The sequence below is a fragment of the Octopus bimaculoides genome, chromosome 11 (assembly GCF_046866305.1).
Source record: "Octopus bimaculoides isolate indiv1 chromosome 11, ASM4686630v1, whole genome shotgun sequence".
Lineage (NCBI taxonomy): Eukaryota > Metazoa > Mollusca > Cephalopoda > Octopoda > Octopodidae > Octopus > Octopus bimaculoides.
The window spans coordinates 52,498,149-52,522,097 of NC_142938.1; the positions used below are offsets into that span (position 1 = coordinate 52,498,149).

At 36.3% G+C, this 23,949-nt stretch overlaps 1 protein-coding gene across 2 annotated transcripts in view; it reads left to right on the forward strand.

Moving 5' to 3' along the window:
• The window catches only part of LOC106873920 (unconventional myosin heavy chain 6), a 543,260-nt gene that overhangs the window by 162,852 nt on the left and 356,459 nt on the right, over positions 1-23,949 (forward strand). For both annotated transcript variants that reach the window (XM_052971791.2, XM_052971792.2), the window contains exons 13-14: positions 10,908-11,025; positions 13,162-13,317. In XM_052971791.2, the coding sequence (XP_052827751.1) occupies positions 10,908-11,025; positions 13,162-13,317 (274 nt within the window). The remainder of the gene's footprint in view (positions 1-10,907; positions 11,026-13,161; positions 13,318-23,949) is intronic.

Below are 23,949 nucleotides of genomic sequence, written 5' to 3' on the forward strand. Positions count from 1 at the left end.
TTGTGCTCCAGTGTCTGCATCGGCATAGTTACACCCTTCTTATTGCCAATCACTTTACAGTGTGTTCTGGGTGTTTTTTTGTTGTTTTTTTTGTGTCACAGCATTAGTGAGGTTGCCATGTAACTTCAAAACTATGAATCTTGAAGGTGTAGCTTTATGCTAGGAGATGAGGGATTAAATTATGAGAGAAAAGGGCTCAAAGAAGGACAGGCTTATTGCCTTGAAGGGCCTACATTTTGGAAGAGAAGATGGAGGGGATTGAGCGGAGCTGGCAAGAGATAAAAATACTGATGATGAGGTATCTGGGTGAGTTCTCAAGGTACAAGCTGTGTAGAAGTGAGTGAAGATGAGGAACCAGGTGGAGGTTGCCAGTGTGTGTGTGGTGGGGTGGGGTGGTTGTGGTGGTGAGAAATAGGAATGGGTAAGGGGAAGGAAGGTGAGTGACAAGTGTAAATATTAGGTGGCATTGAAGGGTGGATAAGGAGTGGTGGATGACAATTGATGCATAGAGTTAGGAGGAGGTAGGAAGAGTAGGTGATGACAGACAGGGCAGAAAAAAATGGGGAGTGAGTAGCAGAATAGTATTGGTGATACAGTGAACAGGAGAAAGATGAGTTGTGGTTGCAGAAGTGGCAGTAGGAGATGCAGGTGTGTGTGTGTGTGTGTGTGTATTTATCTATATTTGTGAACATATGTATATTTGTTTATGTGCTCATATTTCATCAGTATTGATTTATATTTCCAGGTTAAGAATAATTATGTATTTATATATGTACCCCACTTCACCTAGTTTGTTTATGTCTGTGTGATATAGTTACAATCGTTTTATGCGTGTATATTTATATATATATATATATATATGTATGTATGTAGGTATGTATATATATATATATATATATATATATATATATATATATATACATGCATATATGTATACATATGTATGTATATATATGTATATATATATGTATATATGTATATATATATATATATATATACATATATATATATATATATATATATATATATATATATATATATATATATATATATGTATGTATATATATATGTGCATATATATATATATATATATATATATATATATATATATATATATATGTATATAAAACTTGCTTGGAAGAGGATGTGTGGCGTTCAATCATATTATAATATAAATAATATATATGTATATATGTATATGCATATATACATAAGTATATGTACATACATCTCTCTCTCTCTCTCTCTCTCTCTCTATATATATATATATATATATATGCATATGTGAGCACAGGATGTCACAAAACATGTACAACAAAAAAGTATGAAGCACGAGTACATGGAACATGAACTATTCTTTTGAACAACGAAAGACACAAATGGAAAACAAAACAAACAGCATAAATAATGACCCTTCATCAGTTGTTGACTGTTTTTCTAGTCTCATATTTTGAGCATTTAACAACAATATATACTTTTGATAAAATAGTTGCTCCCACAAAGCAAATTAAATAAAATTTGGGATTTTGCAGAGGGTCAAAATTGGTAACACAAATAAGACAGTGAAAACAAACAGAAAGGGCTGCTAAGCCTAAATGAGGTTGTGGTGGCAAACGCGTAAATCAGGCTTGGAAAGGAGACAAACAAGAACATGTCTTCCTTGTTCCAGCCACAACGGAGAGAAAGAAAGATGGCCGATGTATATATGTCTATATATGTGTGTGTGTGTGTGTGTATGTGTGTGTATATATATATATACACACAGGAAAGTGAAAGAAGCCCCTCATATATACTTGTGTATGTGCGCGTGTATGTAATTGTACTTGTGTCTTGTTTGTTCCCCCACCAGTGCTTGACAACTTTTGTTGGTGTGTTTATTATTTCTTTATTGCCCACGATGGGCTAAACATAGAGGAGACAAACAAGGACAGACAAAGGGATTAAGTCGATTACATTGACCCCAGTGTGTAACTGGTAGTTAATTTATCAACCTCGAAAAGATGAAAAGCAAAGTCGACCTCGGTGTAATTTGAACTCAGAACGTAACGGCAGATGAAATACCGCTAAGCATTTCGCCTGGCATGCTAACGTTTCTGCCAGCTCACCACCCTTTGTTAGTGTGTTTATGTCCCCATGACTTTGTGGTTCAGCAAAAAATACTGATAGAATATGTACCAGGTTTGGAAAATATGTCCTGGGGTTCAATTTGTTCAACTAAAAACAAAATTCTTCAAGGCAGTGCCCCAGCATGGCAGCAGTCATGCAACTAAAACAGGTAAAGGAATAGAAGAATATAGCCTTATTAAACCATTATGTATGATTGACACATATACTTCTACACACATTTCTATATTGTATTGCTTTTCTAAAATATCACACACACAAACACACATACACAGACGGGTGTGTATGCATCCCTTCTGTTTTTAAATTCATACAGCTATACTCCTATTTGCATTTTTTATTTTCACACTTTGAACTTTGTATAACAGTCAGCTAATTTAACTTTTACTCAAAATACACTCTTATGTGTCTATTATGTCTTTAACTTACCATAATTACATTGTTTCCTTTAGATCTAATTCCTGTTTGTGTGCAGCAGTAGTTCTACTGTTTTCCCCTACTATTAGCTTCTCTCTCTAAAGGCAGCAAGCTGGCAGAAACGTTAGCATGCCTGGTGAAATACTTAGCGGTATTTCGTCTGTCTTTATGTTCTGAGTTCAAATTCCACTGAGGTCAGCTTTGCCTTTCATCCTTTCAGGGTCAATAAATTAAGTATCAGTTGCGTACTGGGGTCAGTCTTATTGACTAGTCCCTCCTCAAAAATTTCAGGCCTTGTGCCTAGAGTAGAAAAGAATTTTAGCTTCTCTATTTCTCTGCAGTTTAGTATAAGTTTATCTTGTTCTCTTATCTTTTATCTTTCACCTACTTTAGTCATTAGTCTGTGGCCATGCTGGGGCACCACCTTGAAGTGATTTTACTCAAATGAATCGGTCCCAGTATTTTTTTTTTAAGCCTGATACTTATTCTATCAGGTTCTTTTGCTGAACTGCTAAATAATGAGAATATAAATGCTGGTTGTCAAAATGTGGGGGACAAATGTCCTTCAGTTTCTTTTTTCCAAATTCACTCACAAGACTATAGTAGAAGAAACTTACCCAAGTGTGATTGAACCTAGAACCGTGTAGTTGGGAAGCAAACTTCTTACCACACAGCCATGCTTGTTCATTTATTTAAATTTTTCTCTATTGTTAGATTGATATATTTTCTTACATTATGCCTGATTTCTTCAGTAAATTACCCAAAATGTAGACAGAGTAAATGATGAGGTACACACACACACACACACACACACACTTCGACGACTGGCACCCATGCCAACATCGTCTCCTTCATTGGACACAAAACTCAGCTTGCAAAGACTTATTTTGAGCGTGGCCGTTGTCAGTACCGCCTGACTGGCCTTCGTGCCGGTGGCACATAAAAGCACCCACTACACTCTCGGAGTGGTTGGCGTTAGGAAGGGCATCCAGCTGTAGAAACTCTGTCAAATCAGATTGGAGCCTGGTGTAGCCATCTGGTTTCACCAGTCCTCAGTCAAATCGTCCAACCCATGCTAGCATGGAAAGCGGTTAAATGATGATGATGTATATAATTATATTAAGGGAGCAAGGACGAAAATGACCTAACTCCAAAATGCTTGAAGTTGGAGTTAGGTCGTTTTTGCATTTGGTCCCTTAATAAAATTATATACATATGCATAATATTATTAATTTAATGTAGAAATTACCTATAAATTTTTATAGCATGCGCTGACTACCTGATAAAAATCATTAATGCGATTTTTATCCTTATATTCTATATATATATATATATATATATATATATATATATATATAAAAATTCAAGAAAAGGATGAATTCTTTTACAAGAATTTATCAAGTAGCTAGCGTGAAAAAAACCTCATAAGGGGAAAAAAAATCCATCATTTATTCCCAAAATATATATATTTATTTATATAATGGCATTACTATACAATAATGCCTCACGCTATGAGGAACTCTAAGGTCATACTACCATAAAAAACACATTTTTACCGAAAGTTATTGTAGTATTATACAACCTCTACTCGTCAGTATAATATGGTCAAGATAAATAACTATGAAATCATGATCTATAATTCAGTCTGTTATTAAGGGGCTGGCTTTGAGAGTTGCATTTCCTCGCGTTTGGTAAAAATGTGTTTTTTATGGTAGTCTGACCTTAGAGTCCCTCATAGCGTGAGGCATTATTGTATAGTAATGCTCTTATATATATATATATATATATATATATGTATATATATATATATATATATATATATATATATATATATATATATATATATATATATATATATAACAGTCACATTAGATCCTTATAATGCCATCACCCCTTTTATACTTATAGTCATTACTAACACAAGCCACTTGTTATTGACATATATCAGTTACTCCCACCACTTATCCACTCCTGTTACTATCTTTACCTTTCTATCTCCCTCTAATCCCAATCGCTCTATTTCTACCACTACAACCTTTCTTTTCTCCTCTCATCCTGTCTCAGAATAATGACAATCATTGTGATATATGTTAAATTGTGCATGCTGGCCACTTTATCATCACAAAGCTAGGAAGCAAAATATTTACAAATGCCAATATAAATAGTAATTTCAGAAATCAGATTTACTGTATCGAATGTCAAAAAAATTTATTGAGAAATTCAAATCTGTTCTGAATGGAAAATAATACATAAATTGTTACAATACTGCAAATAGTTTATAGATTATCTCCCTTCAACTATATATATAGTAACGCCACCTGGTTATAATTACCATTGCGATAGAACTATTTACCTGAAGTTTGTTATAAAACAAAGAAATAAATAATAATAATAATAAAAGTTAAAATCTTGATATTTTGAAATTTGATTTACACACACAAAGATATGTTTATGTTGTATTCTGTATATACATACATAATTAACTATGTGTGTATATGCATACATATGAAAACACACTATAAAAATCAGTTATATACATCAGAAGCACCATTAGTTTCAAATAGCTATTTGTGCATCACACTTAATGTAAATATATCATGATTAACACAATACTGCAGTATTTGTCTGGAGATAATATTTCTTATGGACATTATTATATTTAAAAGCACAAAATCATCCAGTAGGGGCAGAGTGGGAATGGTAGATGTGTGTTTCTACCTTGTTGGGCTTTGTCAGTAGCATGTACCCATTTCCAGTTGAGTGCTATGACAAAATCCATTGCTACTTATATTGGAACATAGAGAGTGAACAATAACTGGTGTTGTAATTAGCTGCCCAGCTGATTAAAAGTTTGTTTTGTGCAACATGTGACATTTTTGCTGCTACCTCCAGACAATTTTGATCTGTTACTCTTTGTGTTTTTAAACATGGCAGATCTTGAAATAAATTTGCTTTTTCATAATGTATTTACAAGAAAATAGAAGTGGTGATAAGTGGCAGTACATAAGAGAGGGCTGTAGAAAGCAACACAGTACAATAAGAATGTAGATAGATGAGAAATAAGATGATGTGAAGTGGGGTGGGGCAGACAGATGGACAGTGACAGAGATGGAGGTCAGAGGTATGTAGGGTTGAATGCAGTGAGTGATAAACAAAGGTGGGTAGGGACCTTTGATGGCAGATGAGAGAAGGTGTTCAGGGGAAAGAGGCATTCAGTAGGAAATAAAGTGGTGAGGGATATTGCAAATTTGAGCTTAGTGAGAAAGGAAATGGTTCCAAGACAAAAATATAAATAAAAAAAGATGAAATATGTACAATTCTGTTCTTATGTAATTACAGTAACTGAAGAATGGTGCCATAGTTAGAAGAGTGATGGAGAGTGAATGAGTTGTGTGGAAGGCTTGGGTGCAGGGTGGAGTATAAACATAAATACTATACTTTTAGGACCCTTTTTCCTACTGAGCTGGATGGATCTTCTTAAGTACATTGAATCACCGATCATGTCAATCCTTTGACATCTTTTCTTTTGAGGCTCAACAACCTGAGGTCAGTCTTCACTACTTTGTTCCATGCCTTCCTGGGTCTCCCTTTTCCACAGTTTCATCCATATTTAACAACTAGCCCTTCTTTATGCAGATTTCCTCATCAATACACATCACACAACCATTTCATCCCAGTCTTCTCTCTTGCATATTACATCTGATGCCACTTATACCCAATTTTCATCTCAAAGCATTTACACACTGAAGAATGGTGCCATGCTAGCTTAATTTATTTTAGCCTTCACATGTTCTCTGCATTCATGGCTCAAACTTCACAACTATGTATCATTGCTGTTTGTACACAAGCCTCATACAATCTGCCTTTCACTTTGAGAGAGAAGCCTTTTGTTATCAAGGGAGATAAGAGCTCTCTAAACTTTGTCCAGCCAGTTTGAATTCTAACTATATTTTCAAAACATTCTCTTTCATTGCACATTAGGTCACCTAGGCCAACTATCTGCTACCTCTAGTGAGCCTCCGGGGCATTTGAGGAAATCTATTTCCCATGTATTCGTCGTGTTTATTGTTTCTGTACATCCTTCACATATAAACACTATGTTCTCTAGTTTCACCATGTTTCTTATGTGTCTTTTGTTTGTACTGAGTACATCATGTAGAATTTCTACCAACACATCTTTCAGCATATCAAACAGGTCCATTTCCTGTAGGAATTAGCATATTGTTTTCCTGCTTACTAGAATGCTAGTCATTGCTAAGTTAACTTTAAGGTCCCTTATTCCTGGTTTTGCTTCCATACCTAGAATTTCTTTTCTATTTCTGCTACAGTTTTAGCTATAAGAACAAGGTTGTCAGATAAAGGAGTTCCCACAGGTAACCAGGCTTAAATTCCTCTATTATAGCCGGGAGGACAATCATAAATAGGAGGGGATTGAGTGATGATCCTTGATGAACTATCTGCACACTAAATTTGTTACTGCATTCATTGTTACTTCCACTGGCAGGACCCCTGTATATGGTCTGGATGCCTCTCACAACTCATTCATCCACTTCTAGCTTCCACAGTAACCACTAAATCAGGGAGCAAAGGACTCTGTCAAGGGCTTTCGCGAGGTTGACAAAAGTTTACTTTTGAATAAATGTTTCTACTGTAGTTGTCATACGAAGATGGTATCAATAGTACTTCTCCCTGGCACATACCCAAACTCCATCTCATCTTGTCTAACTCTCTTCCTAATTAGTTGAGCTATAAATCTTTCTGTAATTTTCATGACCTGGTCAAGCAATTTGATACCCCTATAATTACCCCTGTAAGAGCACGTTTGCTCTTGTAACAGCTGACTATAATGCTGTTACAGCATCATTGGGTATGTTACCTTTCTGTACAACCTGATTAACAGGTGACTAGGCTGTATCTAACTCTGTCAGATATTTTAAATATCTTGGTGGTAATTCCTGATGCATTATATGCTCTCCCTGCTTCATATCCCTAATTGCTTTATTATCATACTGCTTTCATCTAGAATGGCTGGTTTGTCTGTCAGGTTCACATTTGGAAGGCTTTCTTTTTCCCATGCATTCTCCATATTTAAGACTCTTTCATAGCAGCACTTCGGTGCCTCTTTGCAAAATCGCTAAGTGCAAGTGTGTCATTATCCATCTGTACATATTCCTCTCCTACAATATCTCAATTTTCTCTAGTATGATATTTTGAAAACTGGAACACCTCATTCATCTATTCCTTGTACTGTAGAACATAGGCAGACCTCTCTCTTTCAGATTCTTTTCTTGCAAAATAGACCTATTGCCAAGCTTCCCTTCTAGTTACCTGGTATAATTCTCTGCAATTTCATTCTTCCAATACTTCCAAGCCTGTCTCTCTCTCTCTCTTTGCCTTTATGGCTCTGTCTACTTCACTGTTCCATCATCATATCACTCTTGGACTAGCTGGAACTTTGCACCTGTCCCAGATTTGTTCAATAGTTCTCAGCAGATTGCTCCGAAAGAACTTTCAGTTGATCTAAATGTTATGTTTCTATCTCCTCCTCCTTGTCATATATTTCAATTATGACTTCTTTCCATCTCTAACTATTTGATGGTTCTTTAAGTTTCCTTATCTTTCTTTTCCAAGCTGGCGTTTATCTCTGATCCCATCTAGTCCTAAATCCGAAATGACTAAACACTAACTTATTTTGAGTAGTATATTCTTTCTTCATCAGAAAAGGATTTTGCATTTACAGTCATTTGTCTGTCCCTGTTTCTGGTTGGAATGTAGCCAATCTGTTTTGTGTGTCCATAAGATTGATGGGTGATCAGATGACTAGTTGGTTCCCTGAAGTTTGCATCACAAAACTCTTGTAGCCATGCTTCTTTCTCATTTTGAGAAACAAGACTATAGCCTCCATACACATCATGGTATTCACAAGGATGCTATTCAACGTGTGCATTGATGTCACCAGTCATGAAGATAAAGTCACTGAAGTTTGTCATTGAGGTAATCTGCAAAAAAAACCAGTTCTTTTGTTTGTCCAGCAGTCCTAATTGAGGTGCATTGGCATGGAGAAATGTTGCTGTTATATTTTCCAAGACTTGTCTGAGCATAATTATTCTTCCACACATTCTGACTACCTTATTCACTTTATCTATCCATTTCTCTTCCAAAATTATTTCCCACTCTTCTGTCGCTATTGGCTACACAGAAGAATTTATATCTATGTTTCTTGCCCATATGGAGTCTAGTTGAAACTCCCTTCCACCTTATGGCTTGCACACAGCACATGTGTTCTGTGTGCATTTTAACAATCTCATGAGACCTCCCATTCACTTTGCAAAAAATTAAATTGACCTTGGCAGGGTTTGATTCAACCCATTTGAGATGTGGAATGAAAATTGCAATGTTCTAATGATTCTGCCATTTCAAAGTATGTCTTTTTGTGTGTGTGTATATGCAATATATATTTATTTATCATTATCATCATCATCCTTTTATGTCTGCTTACCCTTGGTGGCAGATATTGGATGGCTCACTATGATTAAATCCAACACAACCATTTGCTCATCTAGATAAGTTTGAGATTCACAACTTACATGTGTGTTTCCTTTTTGCCTTGGTTTCTATAAATGATAACCCTTGCTAATGCCAACCACTTTTCAGAGTGCATGCGGTACATTTTTTCATGACACCAGTACTTGACAGCTTGTTATATCTTCAAGAAGTCTCTTTCAACTCAGTACTTGGGCTGTGATTCCATGGCACCAGCACTTGAGAGCTATTTATATCCTTGACATGAGTAATAGGTTCTCTCTACCTCCACATCTCTGTTTACTGATCAACCACCTTATTGAGTGGGAGGTTTGAGTGATAGAGACATGAGTGATTAGTGGTTAGAGGGCTGTGTATTAGAAGGGCTAGTGTTGGAGTTAACTCCATATTCTAAGAAATGTACATACTTTGAAAGCAATCAAGAGAATAGTTTGATGAGAGAGGAAGAACCAGGATGTAGAAGTGAAAAGGAACGAGAGTGAGAGGAAAGAATAAAGGGAGTGATAACTGTTAGTTCATAAGGCCAGGGCTGGGTGGATGAGTGATAGTACAGTGTGTTGGGCACAGCAAGTTCACAGTAGTCTTTTATACATAAACATCTACATGGACAGTAGAATTTGTGCAATGAGGATAATGGTAAGGGAATAGAAAGTAGGTATGGTTTGAATGACAGAGCAGATATAACATTAACTAAATATAAAGTTCCACAGTGCGATTTGCACTGGTAAAAATAAGGTATTGTAATGAATTCATAGAGAATGTTAGCCTTTAGATTAAAAAGTTTATGAGCTGGCAAAGAACTTCCCAATAAATTTTCCTCACAAGATTGAATATGAATTGAGATTCTGCAATGCTGAGTTGTTTTACAAACAATTTATCAACAAAAGGAAAATAACATGCAACTGGAAATCAAAACTTGGTTTCCAGGTAACTTATTTTGTTAACAAATTTGGTAACAGATTTGTTGAAGAATGAAATCAATAAGATATAATATCCATCTCAGGTACATAGGAACAGTGGAATTTTATGTGTCAATTTGATCTGCTGGGAGTTTATGAAGATGTCTATTTCCTTTCATCTTGTTTGTATTCCTATAAAGTGTAATGATGAACAAATACCAAACGTCATGTCACCTGTCACCTCTATTGCTTTATATTTAGAATATAGATACCATAGAGAGTGTATACAATATAGACACCAAACAGAGCATATATAACTAAATAGGACTAGATATTATGAAGGGAACAGGTTTGAAAGAAATGCTGAAACTTGGAAGAATATACAATAAAACTTGTGAAGCAATTATGTTTACAACACGTTTCATTTTGTTGAAACAACTTTTGAGAAATTGCCAGAGTTTGTTGGCCCCAAGACAAATGGTAAAAATTGTAAGGAACAAGAAATTAGTCTAGTCCTGTAATTAATTATTACCTAGTCATTCGTCATTGTCATCATTGTTATCATCATTGTCATCCTCATCTTCATCTTCATCACCATCATCACCACCACCACCACCACCATCATCATCATCATCATCATCATCATCATCATCATCGTTGTCATCGTCATCATCGTCATCATCATCGTTGTCATCGTCATCATCATCATCATCATCATAATCACATATTTGTTTTTCCATGCTTACAAGGCTTATGGGTAGGTTGCCTTTAACACATCATCTCACCTCTCATTTGTCGTTTGCTGAGGTTCATCGACCCAGCAAGGTCATTATTTACGATTTCTTCAGACACTGTAAAAAAAAAAAAAACAAACAAAAAAATCATGATCTCTTTTTTTTTTAAACAAAATATTTTATTCTTCAGGTATGTGCGATGTTTGAAGCCCAACTCTAAGAAAGTGCCTAATAACTACCAAGAGTCCGAGGTATTGTCTCAGTTGAGATATTCTGGAATGTTGGATCTTATCAAGATTAAAAGAGAGGTAAGAGTGTTCACTTGTCTCCATTCAAAATTAAACAACATTTATTTAATTGTTGAAATATTTTATTAATTTTGTTAATTTAGTTTCTTCTTTTTTTATTTACAATCTCATTGACTGTTCTTCTTGCCTAAAGCAGGACTTTCTTCCAGAAACATCATCAGGTCTATTTTGATTTATTCAGCTCTTTGTAGAAATGTTAGGTGAATTATTCTGTTAGCAGGAGAAAATACATGTAAAATAGTATTAAAAGATAAATAATGAGTGTGTGTGTGTGTGTGTGTGTGTGTGTGTGTGAGAGAGAGAGAGAGAGATAGAGAAGAGAAGAGATTGAAAAGGTTCCTCATTTTTTGCTTCAGGGAGAAAAGAAACAGTTTTGAAACGTTTGAATGGCTGATTTGTGACAATATAACACGAAGTGACCTATGAGTTGAGTGAAAGGGAGAGAGAAAGAGAGAGAGAGAGAGAGAGAGAGAGAGAGAGAGAGAGAGAGAGAGAAAGCAGTGGGAGTAATTAAGAGACATGTGGTTAATGTGTCGGGGGGGGGGGGATTTACAGCTTAGAAAATTATTTTCTTTAGAATGAAGTTTTTTGCATAAAGTCAGTGGTTTTAGTGTCTTGCATTTGCTGTTGTGGTTGTATTGAGTGCAACAGGAACAATCTCGAGCCATTGTTAGTGAGATGAGCAAATGTCTGCTTATAGAGAACAGAGGAAGAATTTTTGAAGGATCATGCAACCAACATTTACAGAAATCTGCTTTTATGATGGTGATGATGATGGTGATGTTAATAATGATGATGATGAGAATGACTGTTGTGAGGACAATAACAATGATAATAATAGGGTAGTAGTGATGATGATGAGGAGGAGGAATAGGAGAAGGGTAATGTAAATGGAAGTGATAAAATAGTCATGGCGTTGGTGGAGGGGATAGTGTTGGTATTGATATTTACAACATTTTGGTTAGAAGTTAGTGCCAGAAAAGAAAAGAAAAAAATTTAAATATGAATTGTGTGTGAGAGAGAGAGAGGGAGAGTGAGAAAGAGGAAGAAAGAGAGAGAGAAAGTGAAAGAAGGAGAGAGACAGAAAGATAGAGAGAGACTAACTTAATGTGTGTGTGTGGGTGTGTGTGTGTGTGCATGATGTGATTTTATTTTAAAAAATTTCTCACTAATAGCGGTGCCCCAGTATGGCCACAGCTCAGGAGCTGAAACTAGATAAAATGAAATGAAGAAAGAACCAGTTTTCAACCCCCAAATAAGGTTTATTCAGTAGAATTTAGATGTTAACTATGTAGTGATGTATGTTTGTGTGTATGTATGTATGTATGTGTGGGTGTGTATATGTAAGCTTTATGTTTCCTGGGTTGAATCCCATCATGGGATATCTTAGGCAAGTGTTTTCTTTTCACTCCAGTCTCTTGTTGAGCAGAGCCTTGTGAGTGAACTTGGTGAAATAGAAACTTTGAAGAAGCCTGTCGGATTGTGCTAGGAACTGAAAGGTTATAACCTTGTCATACACAGGGTACCAGTGATTCTGTCTGTGTAATACTCAACCACTTATATGCAACTAATTTGATGAACAAGTGAGTCATTTGACTGAACACCTGTTCAGGTGATTCAGTTAACTGAACACCTGAATCGGTAATTCAGTTGATTGAACACTTGAACAGTTGATTTACTTCACTGAACAGCTGAACAAGTGATTCATTTGATTGAACATCTGAACAGGTGATTTACTTGAGTGAATACCTGGACAGGGAATTCAGTTGATTGAACACCTGAACAGGTGATTCAGTTGACTGAACACCTGAAGAAGTGATTCAGTTGATTGAACACCTGAACAGGGAATTCATTTGATTGAACACCTGCACAGGTGATTCAGTTTAATGAAGACCTGAATAACTCTCTACTCAAACTGTCAGGTAACCATTTAGTTCTATGTGTTCTTTTAATGAAGAATTCTGTGTCAGTCTGAGAATATCTGCTGAAGCAGTGTCTTAATAAAACATGCAAATGGGAAGTGAAGGCATTTATTAAGTTTGTTTCTCTAATAGAGAACCAACTGTATATTTTGAAGAAGTAATAAATGTATCTTATAATGAAAGTTCATCGATATTTTGTTTGTCTTTTATTTAGGGATATCCTATCCATGTTCCTCTTGAAAAATTTCTTGCCCAATATTCCTGCCTTCTTGAAGACAAAGATCCTTCATTGGATGATCGAGCCCATGTTATCAAAATCATGACAGGATTGACCTTACCAAAAACAGAATGGCAAGCTGGCAAAACAATGGTAAATAGCATTTCTTTTACATTTTCTTTTAAAAATTTCTGCAACAAAAAATTTCTGCAACAAAAAAAAAAAAAAAAAAATCTCTATAATGCAAACTATATGTTCTTGTTTGACCCTGAGTCAGCTCTGTGATTCAACATCAGAATTATGATTACCGAAATAGCTGCTGTAGCCACCTAGTGGTTTTGTATAGCTATGACTACATTATATTGGTGCCATGTATAAAGCTACCATGCTGGTACCACATATAAAGTACCCATGTTGGTGTTATGTTTAAAGCATCCCGTGCACTCTGTGAAATGGTTAGCATTAAGAAGAACATCCAGCCATAGAAATCATGTCAAAACAGACAATTGGAGCCTGGTGTGGTTCTACGGCTGGCCAGTTTCTGTCAAAGTGTCCAACCCATGTTAGCATGGGAAACAGACATTAAATGATGATGATGATGATGACGACGATGGTGGTGAAAATGATGATGGCTATATTGTCCAATGTGTTCTCCTTGTCTCATGATGACAGAATAGGATTTCAGGGAGATTTAACCGATATTTCTAGTCAGTTGAGTATATTTGAGCAGGGGGCAACAGTATCAGAGAATTCCATTGCAAAATTTGTGGTGGTGGCTAGATTTGGATTGGATCTAAAAGGATTAGTAAGAAAGAATCAAGAAAGAGAGAAATGATACTGGGCAAGGTTGGTTAGGGGACAGTAGTAGGAGTTGTAGTAGTAGTGGTTGTTGACACAGCAGCAGCAGTAGTAGTAGTTTAGCCAAGATCAGCTTAATGGTGGTTCTAATTGTGACCATCCTGTCGGTTTGGCATCACATAATTTCTTGTGTTTGCTAAATTTTGATCAGATATTGAAAGATGTGCTGCATTAAATAAATTTAAAAAAAAAAAAGAAGAAAAAAGTTAAGAGACACATATAAACGGTGAAAGTAAAATATTTACTAAAAATTCTACTGTTTGAAATGTAGTTATTTCGGTGATTTGTCTGGAATATTAATCTGTTTGATGCTTCACACATGATAGACAATATCATATACCTCCTGCAATACTTTATGTAATGCTATTTACACTTTAATAACAAATCATTTGAAGAACTCTGCAGAGATTGGTATATTTTATAATCCAACCAACTAAACTTTATTTTATAATCCAATTATTGTGGATAATAATTGCTTCCATTACCATTATCCTCAATAGTCTCTTTAAGTCCTTTCACATTCTTCTTACCAACTTTAAACATTTTTTAATAAGTTCTTTATCCATTTGTTCTCTTTGTTTTCTTTTTCTCTTCTTTTTTTTCCCTCTTCATTTACATCTATGACTTCCTTCATTTCTTTCTTTTTGTCCTCTTTTCCTCCTACTGCTGCTGCTGCTACTACTACTACTACTTCAATAAACAACACCTCAGCAAAATCCAATTGCATTATCGAAGAATCTTCTAGTTGATTCCACACTTATGTTAGAGCTTTGCCTCTTACCATATTCTTCAATTGCCTTTGTTAATGAAGACGAAGGATCCTCTATGTACTCACCTTACTTGCTAGCAATAACAGTCAAATCTCACTAAAATCACAACCAACCATTTAAAAAAAAAAAAGGTAGATGTATGGGTGATGTGTTCCCTACACACTGTCTTGTCCCAGTAAAGATGTGAGGGTTACAACCAAAATGTCTTCAATTCTAGATTGGCTGAATCATTGTAGACATCATCATCATCATTTTCGTTTAACGTCCGCTTTCCATGCTAGCATGGGTTGGACGATTTGACTGAGGACTGGTGAACTGGATGGCTGCACCAGGCTCCAATCTGATCTGGCAGAGTTTCTACAGCTGGATGCCCTTCCTAATGCCAACCACTCTGAGAGTGTTGTGGGTGCTTTTACATGCCACCTGCACAAAGGCCAGTCAGGCAGCACTGGCAACGGCCACACTCAAAATGGTGTTTTTTACGTGCCACCTGCACAGGAGCCAGTCCAGCGGCACAGGGCTAAACTCAAGCAGGACACTCCTTTTGTAAATAAGTCAACTTTTTGCTTATATAAAGAAATACTAACATTCTGAGAGTCATTGTATTGGCTGCTTCTATAAAGAATTTTTTGTTGGCAATCGTACAAGTGTCTTTTTCAACTAATAAAATAGTTGAAGTCACTAAGTTAACACTATTACATGCATCTATGAGCAGATGTTACCCCACCCTTGCCATATAATTCTATCAACATACATCACCTTCACCTCCACCATGAACTCATCCTCTGTCCATCTTTCTATTTATTACACTGTAACGTTTATCTTTTAGGAATCTTGCCACCATGCTAGAAATCAGTGTGGTTGTATATATACTGAACTAGAACATATATAATTTCCGTTTTGTTTTCATTACTTGTTTCAGTCATTAGACTGCGGCCATGCTGGGGCTCTGCCTCAAAAGAATTCTTAATCAAATGGATCAACTCCAGTACTTATTATTGCTTTTAAAACCTGGTGCATATTCTATCAGTCCACTTTGCCAAACTGCTAAGCTATGGGGATGTAAACACACCAACACCAGTTGCCAAGCAGTGGTGGGGAGAAACACAGATACAAAGACATGCACACACACACACACAGATATAAATATATATATATATATATATATAATGATGTGCTTCTTTTAGTTTCTGTCTACTAAATCTACTTACAAGGCCTGATTCTATAGTAGATGATGCTTGCCCAAGTTGTCACTCTGTGAGACTGAACCCAGAACCATGCGGTTGGGAAGCAAGCTTCTTGTTACACAGTCATGCATGTGCCTTGTTGAATGCATGATTTATTACAAAACAAGACTGCTGCTACAAAAGAAAATATATTGCAAAATGAACTTGGTAGGCAAAGTGTTAAAAGAAAGCTCAGCTGCGAATGTTTTTTTATCCCAAAACTTCATCTAAGAACCTCTTTAGCCAACAGCTATCTCTACTGAACTTCAATTATGAATAATGCAATAATTGCTGTTTTGAAGCCCGTTATCCTGACAAGTTTCCTGAAGGAGGTTAAGAGGATCATTTAGAAATTATTATGAAACATCATTTCTATTCATTTAAAATTACAAACAAATTAAAAAATGTTTGAAGGAAAAGGATAAAAATCTAATTTCATTATTCTTTTTAATCAGATAATGTAGTTTAAGTTTTCTTGTTATATTTTATGCTTAATTTATAAGGTTGTTTCTTAGTTGTTTGTTGTGGATGTGATGTGATTAATAAGCATGGAAACTGAACTTGAAATACAATTTTCTCTCTTATTTACTTGAATGCCTCAGTAGAAATCAAATTGTTAGCATGTCTTGAATAGTCCTTTGACTTGGTTAATCTGGTGGCAAAACGAAAAATATATCAAAGCTGTCTACTAAATTTGTTGCATTAGATAAATATACAAATATATAATAACAATAATAATGATATTGATGATGATGATAAACCAAGTGATTAAAGAACAGCCAGGTAGGCAACAACAACAACAACAACAACAACAGCTGCAGAAATAATTGCATGAAATAACGACTTTTGAAAGCCAAATAAGGTGATTTCTGAATGAGAAAACTAATTAAGGAAGAGAGAGGTTGAGTTGTCAGTTAATTGATGAACAGTATATTACTGGTACATATTTTATTGAAACAAGGAATATATGACATAAACTTTTATAACACTAACAACAAACATGATTGTTACAGCATAAACAACATTAACAGCTGTTGCAAGAGTAACTGCAACACACATAGGTGTATTAAATATGGCAGTGTTTAATAATGTTGTTTTTAATGAAGTGCTTTATTAAGGTTGGTCTGATGCGACATCTCTCATCTCCTGCCTCCTGTCTATGACATAGTCAATTGGATACCAATGTTTGCTGCATGGATGCATCCAGGAAGCAAACATTGGCATCCTGCATGGATGCATCCAAGATGTATTTTTGTGGTTGGGCAAATGAAACAATGTGTTGGTGATCAACAGGTCATGTGTTGCACAGGTCTTCAGCAGTAGATAACTGTTGTCGTTGCTCTTTCCTACTCCATTTCTCCCAGTGACTCCTTCTCATATCTGGTAGTCTGTACTAACTCAGGCATTAAAGGTTGCTGCCCTGCCTGGTGAAGCTGCACCAACAGGAGTGCTGTCTCCTACAACCAGAACAGAATTGCAGATTAGAAGTGTTATCATGTACATTGTTTTGTCTTGGTATAAAAGATGGGCTACAGCAAATATTCTGCTTAATACCACAGATTTGCTTGTCAGTTGTTTGACCATAACCGGTTGAGCATGTCTTTTGGTGGCTGACAATATGTGCATTTCTGATCACGAGCAGAAGTAGTAGGGGATCATCATAGCCATGTATTGAGAAGATTTCTTTGGGGTTTGAATAATTCACACTGGAAACATGGGTGTTTCATTCATCATCCTTAAACAAACCTTACTCAGAGGGATTTTGAGTGGGATGGGCTACTCAACTCTGAAGAAAATTCTAACTGGGTCCTACCTGCAAGGTCATGCACTGTTTATCTTGATATAAGATCACCATGTCATGCACATATGTTTGCGATGCATGTGCCTGGTGTATCCTTATTAGACAGGTAGTAATGATGGGTATATTGGACTTCGTATAACTGTACCCCAGTGTCACTTTGATGGCATGCACTGCTCTCTCAATAATAATGATAATAATAATAATAATAATAATAATAATGATTTCAAATTTTGACACAAGGCCAACAATTTCAGAGAGGGGATAAATTGATTAAATCAACCCCAGTGTTGAACTGGTATTTATTTTATTGACTCTTAAAGGACAAAAGGCAAAGTTGACCTCAGTGTAATTTGAACTCAGAATATAAAGCTGAACAAAATGCTGCTAAGCATTGCTTGGCATGTTAATGTTTCTGCCAGCTCGCCACCTTATTATAATAATAATAATAATAATAATAATAATAATAATAATAATAATAATAATAATAATAATAATAATAATAATAATAATAATAATAATGATGATGATGATAAATTGCAAGAATGTGGAAAAAGTACTGACTATTAAAAGATGAAATTGCATGAATATAGACTATTAGGAGAGTGTCTGTCATTCCAGTAGTTTTAGGGGCACTCGGAGCACTAACAACCAAGTTTGAGAAATGTCAGAGACATTGGAATTGACATGAGAGCAGAGCAAGCCCAAAAAACTGCACTGGACAGCTAGGATTTTGAGATTGGTATTTGGATGTTGGATGTCTCCCACAATAATTAACATCCAAGTACCAAAGCTTCTAATGTGTGGTAAGAGATCCCGTGAGACCTTTGATAGCAGGCTGCTGTCTGCTCTAACAGAATCTACCAGAGCAAACAAGATTGAGTGCTCTGAGAAGTAAAACAATAATAATAATAATCTAATGAGACAGTGTTCAATATGGCTGTATTTCATAAGACAATGTTTAGTAGCACAGTTTTTAGTAGCACGGTGTTTAGTAATGCAATGTTTTATGAGATGGCCCTAATATGGCTGTGGAAAATAAAGTTACGATGAACATGGTGACAATGATCGTAATGTCAGTGATGATACAGTTGTTAAATTTCTCTTGTCGTGGTACAGTGATTTAAGAGAAAGCTCAGCTGTGAACTAAGTTTTTGAACCTATTTCTCCCAGAATTTCATCTAACAACCTGTTTAGCCAACAGCTATCTCTGCTGAACTTCCAGTACGAATAATGTAATAATTACTTTTTTGAAGTCTGTTATTTGACATGCTTCCTGAAGCAAGTTATGAGGATTATCTGGAATTTATTATAAAATACCAATCCTGTTATTCATTTAAAACTACAAAACAAACTAAAAAATGTTTGAAGAAAAGGAAAAAAATCTAATTTCATTATTCTTATTAATCAGATAATGTAGTCGAAGTTTTCTTGTTTTGTTTTATAATTTGTGTTGTTTCTTAGTTGTTTTGTTGTGGATGTGATGTGATTAATAAGCATGGAAACTGAACTTGAAATACAATTTTCTCTCTTATTAACTTGAATGCCTCAGTAGAAATCAAATTGTTAGCATGTCTTGAATAGTCCTTTGATTTTGTTAATCTGGTGGCAAAACAAAAGTATATCAAAGCTGTTTACTAAATTTGTTGCATTAGATAAATATACAAATATATAATAATAATAATAATAATAATAATGATGATGATGATGATAATATACTGTGTGATTAAAGAACAGTGAAGCAGGCAACTACAGCAACAGCAGAAGTAATTGCATGAAATAACGACTTTCGAAAGCCAAATAAGGTGATTTCTGAATGAGAAAACTAATTAATGAAGAGTGGGGGTTGTGTTGTCAGTTTAATTGATGTACAGTATATTACTGGTACATACTTTGTTGAAATCTTATTGGATTAAAAACTGGAACAGATAACCTCAGCTTCAACAACAACAACAACAGCATCATCACTATTATTAACAACTAAGCACATTGTACCACGGCTATTACAACACTGACAACAACAGCAACAATAAACGTAGCTGTTACAGCAACAATACCATCACCACAACTACTACCAACACTATCATCACCACCACCACCACCACCACCACTGAATGGTATTATGGCTACCAACACCACCAAAGACCACCACCATTGCCATCACTACAACCACTACCGCACTATCACCCTCACCACTATCACCTCCACCACCACCACCTCCACCACCACTTCCACCACCACTTCCACTACCACCTCCACCACCAGGACCACCACCACCAAGACCATCACAGCTTGTAGCAACAGCAACAATAGTTCATCAGGATCAATTAATTATTATTTCTACAATCAACTCTCAGCATGGATCCCTTCATTGTTTTCCATCACAGTTTCCAATTAAAGAGGTTTTGCTGCCATTGTTTGTTTTTCACATCTTAGTGCATTGGTTATGTGTTTAATTAGTGCTGGTGGTGAATACACCACTACAGTGGGTGGCAGAGGAGGCTGTGGAATAAGGAGAGAGAGAGAGAGAGAGAGAGAGAGAGAGAGAGAGAGAGAAAGTGAGAGAGAGAAAAGTAGATGGCTCTTACATCCACTCACATAGAGAATAACAACATACACACATACACATACACAAACACCTACACACAAACTCATCTGAGTGGAGACATTTATTAGTGCTGCTCTTGATGTACGCGCACACACACACACACACACACACACACACACACACACACGCATATACACACATACTCACTCACATGCACACTCACACATTAATTTTTAGTGGAGTGTATACAACACGTTCCCTATATCACGCTTCCACATACACATACCTTTTTCAAACACATACACATACACATTAAGACAGGCATTTATTATTGTTTTGGACAGACATACGCATACCTTTTTCAGACACATACACATACACATTAAGACAGAGGTATTTATTATTGCTTTGGACAGACATACACATAGAGCGATTACTCGACTCACATTCAACTTAATATGTATGTATGTATGAACACACACACACACTAGCAGACAAACATACATGCATACATACATACACACTGTAGCAGATACATTGTAGCAGAATTTCATGCACACATTCTCTCATACACGAGCAACACTATGTACAAGCTGATACACCTTAACAAACATATACATTCTTTTGCAAGTAGATGGCTCTGTGGTTAATAAGTTTGTTTCACAACCATGTGCTGTGGGTTCATTCCTATCTGAAAGCACCTTGGACAAATGTCTTTCGCTGTAGATGATAGTCCTTAGTTGACATACTTTGTGAGCAGGATTTCTTAGATGGGGACTGCAAAGAAGCTGTTGTGTGTGTGTGTGAATATATGTATCTCTCTCTCACTCTCTGTACTGTATGTATATATATAATACATATGGAGGTGCAATGGCCCAGTGGTTAGGACAGCGGACTTGCAGTCATAGGATCGTGGTTTTGATTCCCAGACTGGGCGTTGTGCGTGTTTATTGAGCAAAAACACCTAAAGTTCCATGAGCTTTAAGTGTTTTTGCTGAGTGAACACTCACAATGCCTGGTCTGAGAATTGAAACCACGATCCTATGACAGTGAGTCCACTGCCTTAACCACTGGGTCATTGTGACTCCATAATATATATATATATATATATATATATATATATATATATATATATATATATATATATATATATATATATATATATATATATATATATATATATATATATATATATATATATATGAGTACAGGCATGGCTGCATGATAAGAAACTTGCTTCCCAACCATGTGGCTTTGTGTTTGGCTCACTGGGCAGTATCTTGAGCAAGTGTCTCCTACTATAACCCTGGGCCAGCCTAGGGCATATATTTGGTCGACAGAAGCTGAAATTGTTCCACTACTATGACAACCAACGTTATTTCTTCAAGTATATGTTTGAAAGCTGAGTCAATAGAAAGGAGTTCTAACTAGATAAAATCTCCAATGCACAAATGTTGCCAGCCCCTACTTAGAGGGTAAAAAGTTAAGGATCCAGGCACTTCCCTGTGCAGGGTTTCTTCTTTGAAGACTTTCTGCTGTTCAGGTCTCTTGAGAGTTTCTTAACCTCCCCCAACACACACACACACACACACACACACACACATTCAAATATAAATTAGAAGCAGCTTGTATATAAACTGCATTCGACCCACAAACAACATAAATACCCTATGTATGTGTGTTTGATTTTTCTTATATATATATATATATATATCATCATCATCATCATCATCATCGTTTAACGTCCGCTTTCCATGCTAGCATGGGTTGGACGATTTGACTGAGGACTGGTGAAACCGGATGGCAACACCAGGCTCCAGCCTGATTTGGCAGAGTTTCTACAGCTGGATGCCCTTCCTAACGCCAACCACTCAGAGAGTGTAGTGGGTGCTTTTACGTGTCACCCGCACGAAAACGGCCACGCTCGAAATGGTGTCTTTTATGTGCCACCCGCACAAGCCAGTCCAGGGGCACTGGCAACGATCTCGCTCGAAAATCCTACAGGAGCCAGTCAGGCGGTACTGGCAACGGCCACGCTCAAAATGGTGCATCTCATGTGCCACCCGCACAAGAACCAGTCCAGGGGCACTGGCAACGATCTTACTTGGCTTGCCGGGTCTTCTCACGCACAGCACATTTCCAAAGGTCTCGGTCAGTAGTCATCGCCTCGGTGAGGCCCAATGTACGGAGGTCTTGCCTCACCACCTCAGCCCAGGTCTTCCTGGGCCTACCTCTTCCACGGGTTCCCTCAACTGTTAGGGTGTGGCACTTTTTCACGCAGCTATCCTCCTCCATTCTCACCACATGTCCATACCAGCGCAATCGTCTCTCTTGCACGCCACAACTGATGCTTCTAATGTTCAGCTTTTCTCTCAAGATACTTACACTCTGACGGGTATTCACATTGACATTACACATCCAACGGAGCATACTGGCTTCATTCCTTGCGAGCTTACGTATGTCAGTTTTGATATTTCATCTTCAATAAGACTGTCGATTGCTTCATATTTGGTTTTATAACGGGATTGTTTAGACAGGGTGATAGAAAATATATATATATGTATGTATGTATGTATGTATGCATGCATTCATACATACATATTCACTCACACACAAAAAACACACACACACAAATGTAGTCATATATGTATGTGTGTGTATATGTGTATGTTTGTATATATTCCAATGCATTTATAAATTGAAGGAAGAGGAAAACAGAATCAAGGCAGGACAAGCTTATCAATTATTATAATGGTGAATCAAAGTAAGCAAAATTAAATGATAATGTCTTATATATAATTATATCTTTTTATGTATATGTATGCATGTGTATAAATATATATACCATGATCATCATCTGTTAATGTCCGTCTTCCATCCTGGCATGGATTGGACAGTTTGACAGGATCCAGTGTATGTGATGATTGCATCATATTCCCAAGAGTGTGAGCTGAGATGCAGATATAGTGCAGAGGGAGAATAAGAGATCTATGGTGGTAGAGAGCAATATATAATTCGGTAGTACAGATAGATGACTGATGTAAAATGTGAGTTGAGATGGATAATATTGATTTCAAATGTTGGCACAAAGCCAGCAATTTCAAGGGACGGATTTAGTCCTTTACATTGACCAACTGATAAATATTTTATTTTTATTGGCCCCAAAAGGATGAAGGCATAGTTGACCTTGGCAGAATTTGAACTCAGAATGTAAAGATGAATGAAGTGCTGCTAAACATTTTTGGCAATGGGCTAATGATTCTACCAGCTTACCAACTTAAGGAGAAGGGCAATATTAAGAATGAAAGATGGATGCAGTTCTATATTTAAGAGATGAAGAATTATGTACATTATTTACATTAGACGGATATTTGTCCTCATCTTGTTTGTTGTTAGCCACACTGTTTTGGCTGATATACCCTCCAGCCTTCATCAAGTGCCTTGGAGAAATTTCAAACCTGGGTTCTCATTCCTAAGGTATTTTTTGATATTATTATTATTATTCAGGTGACTGCTTGGAATTGAACTTGGAATCTTGGCGTTAGTAGCCCTCGCTCTTAACCACTACGTCATGTGCCTGTGGGC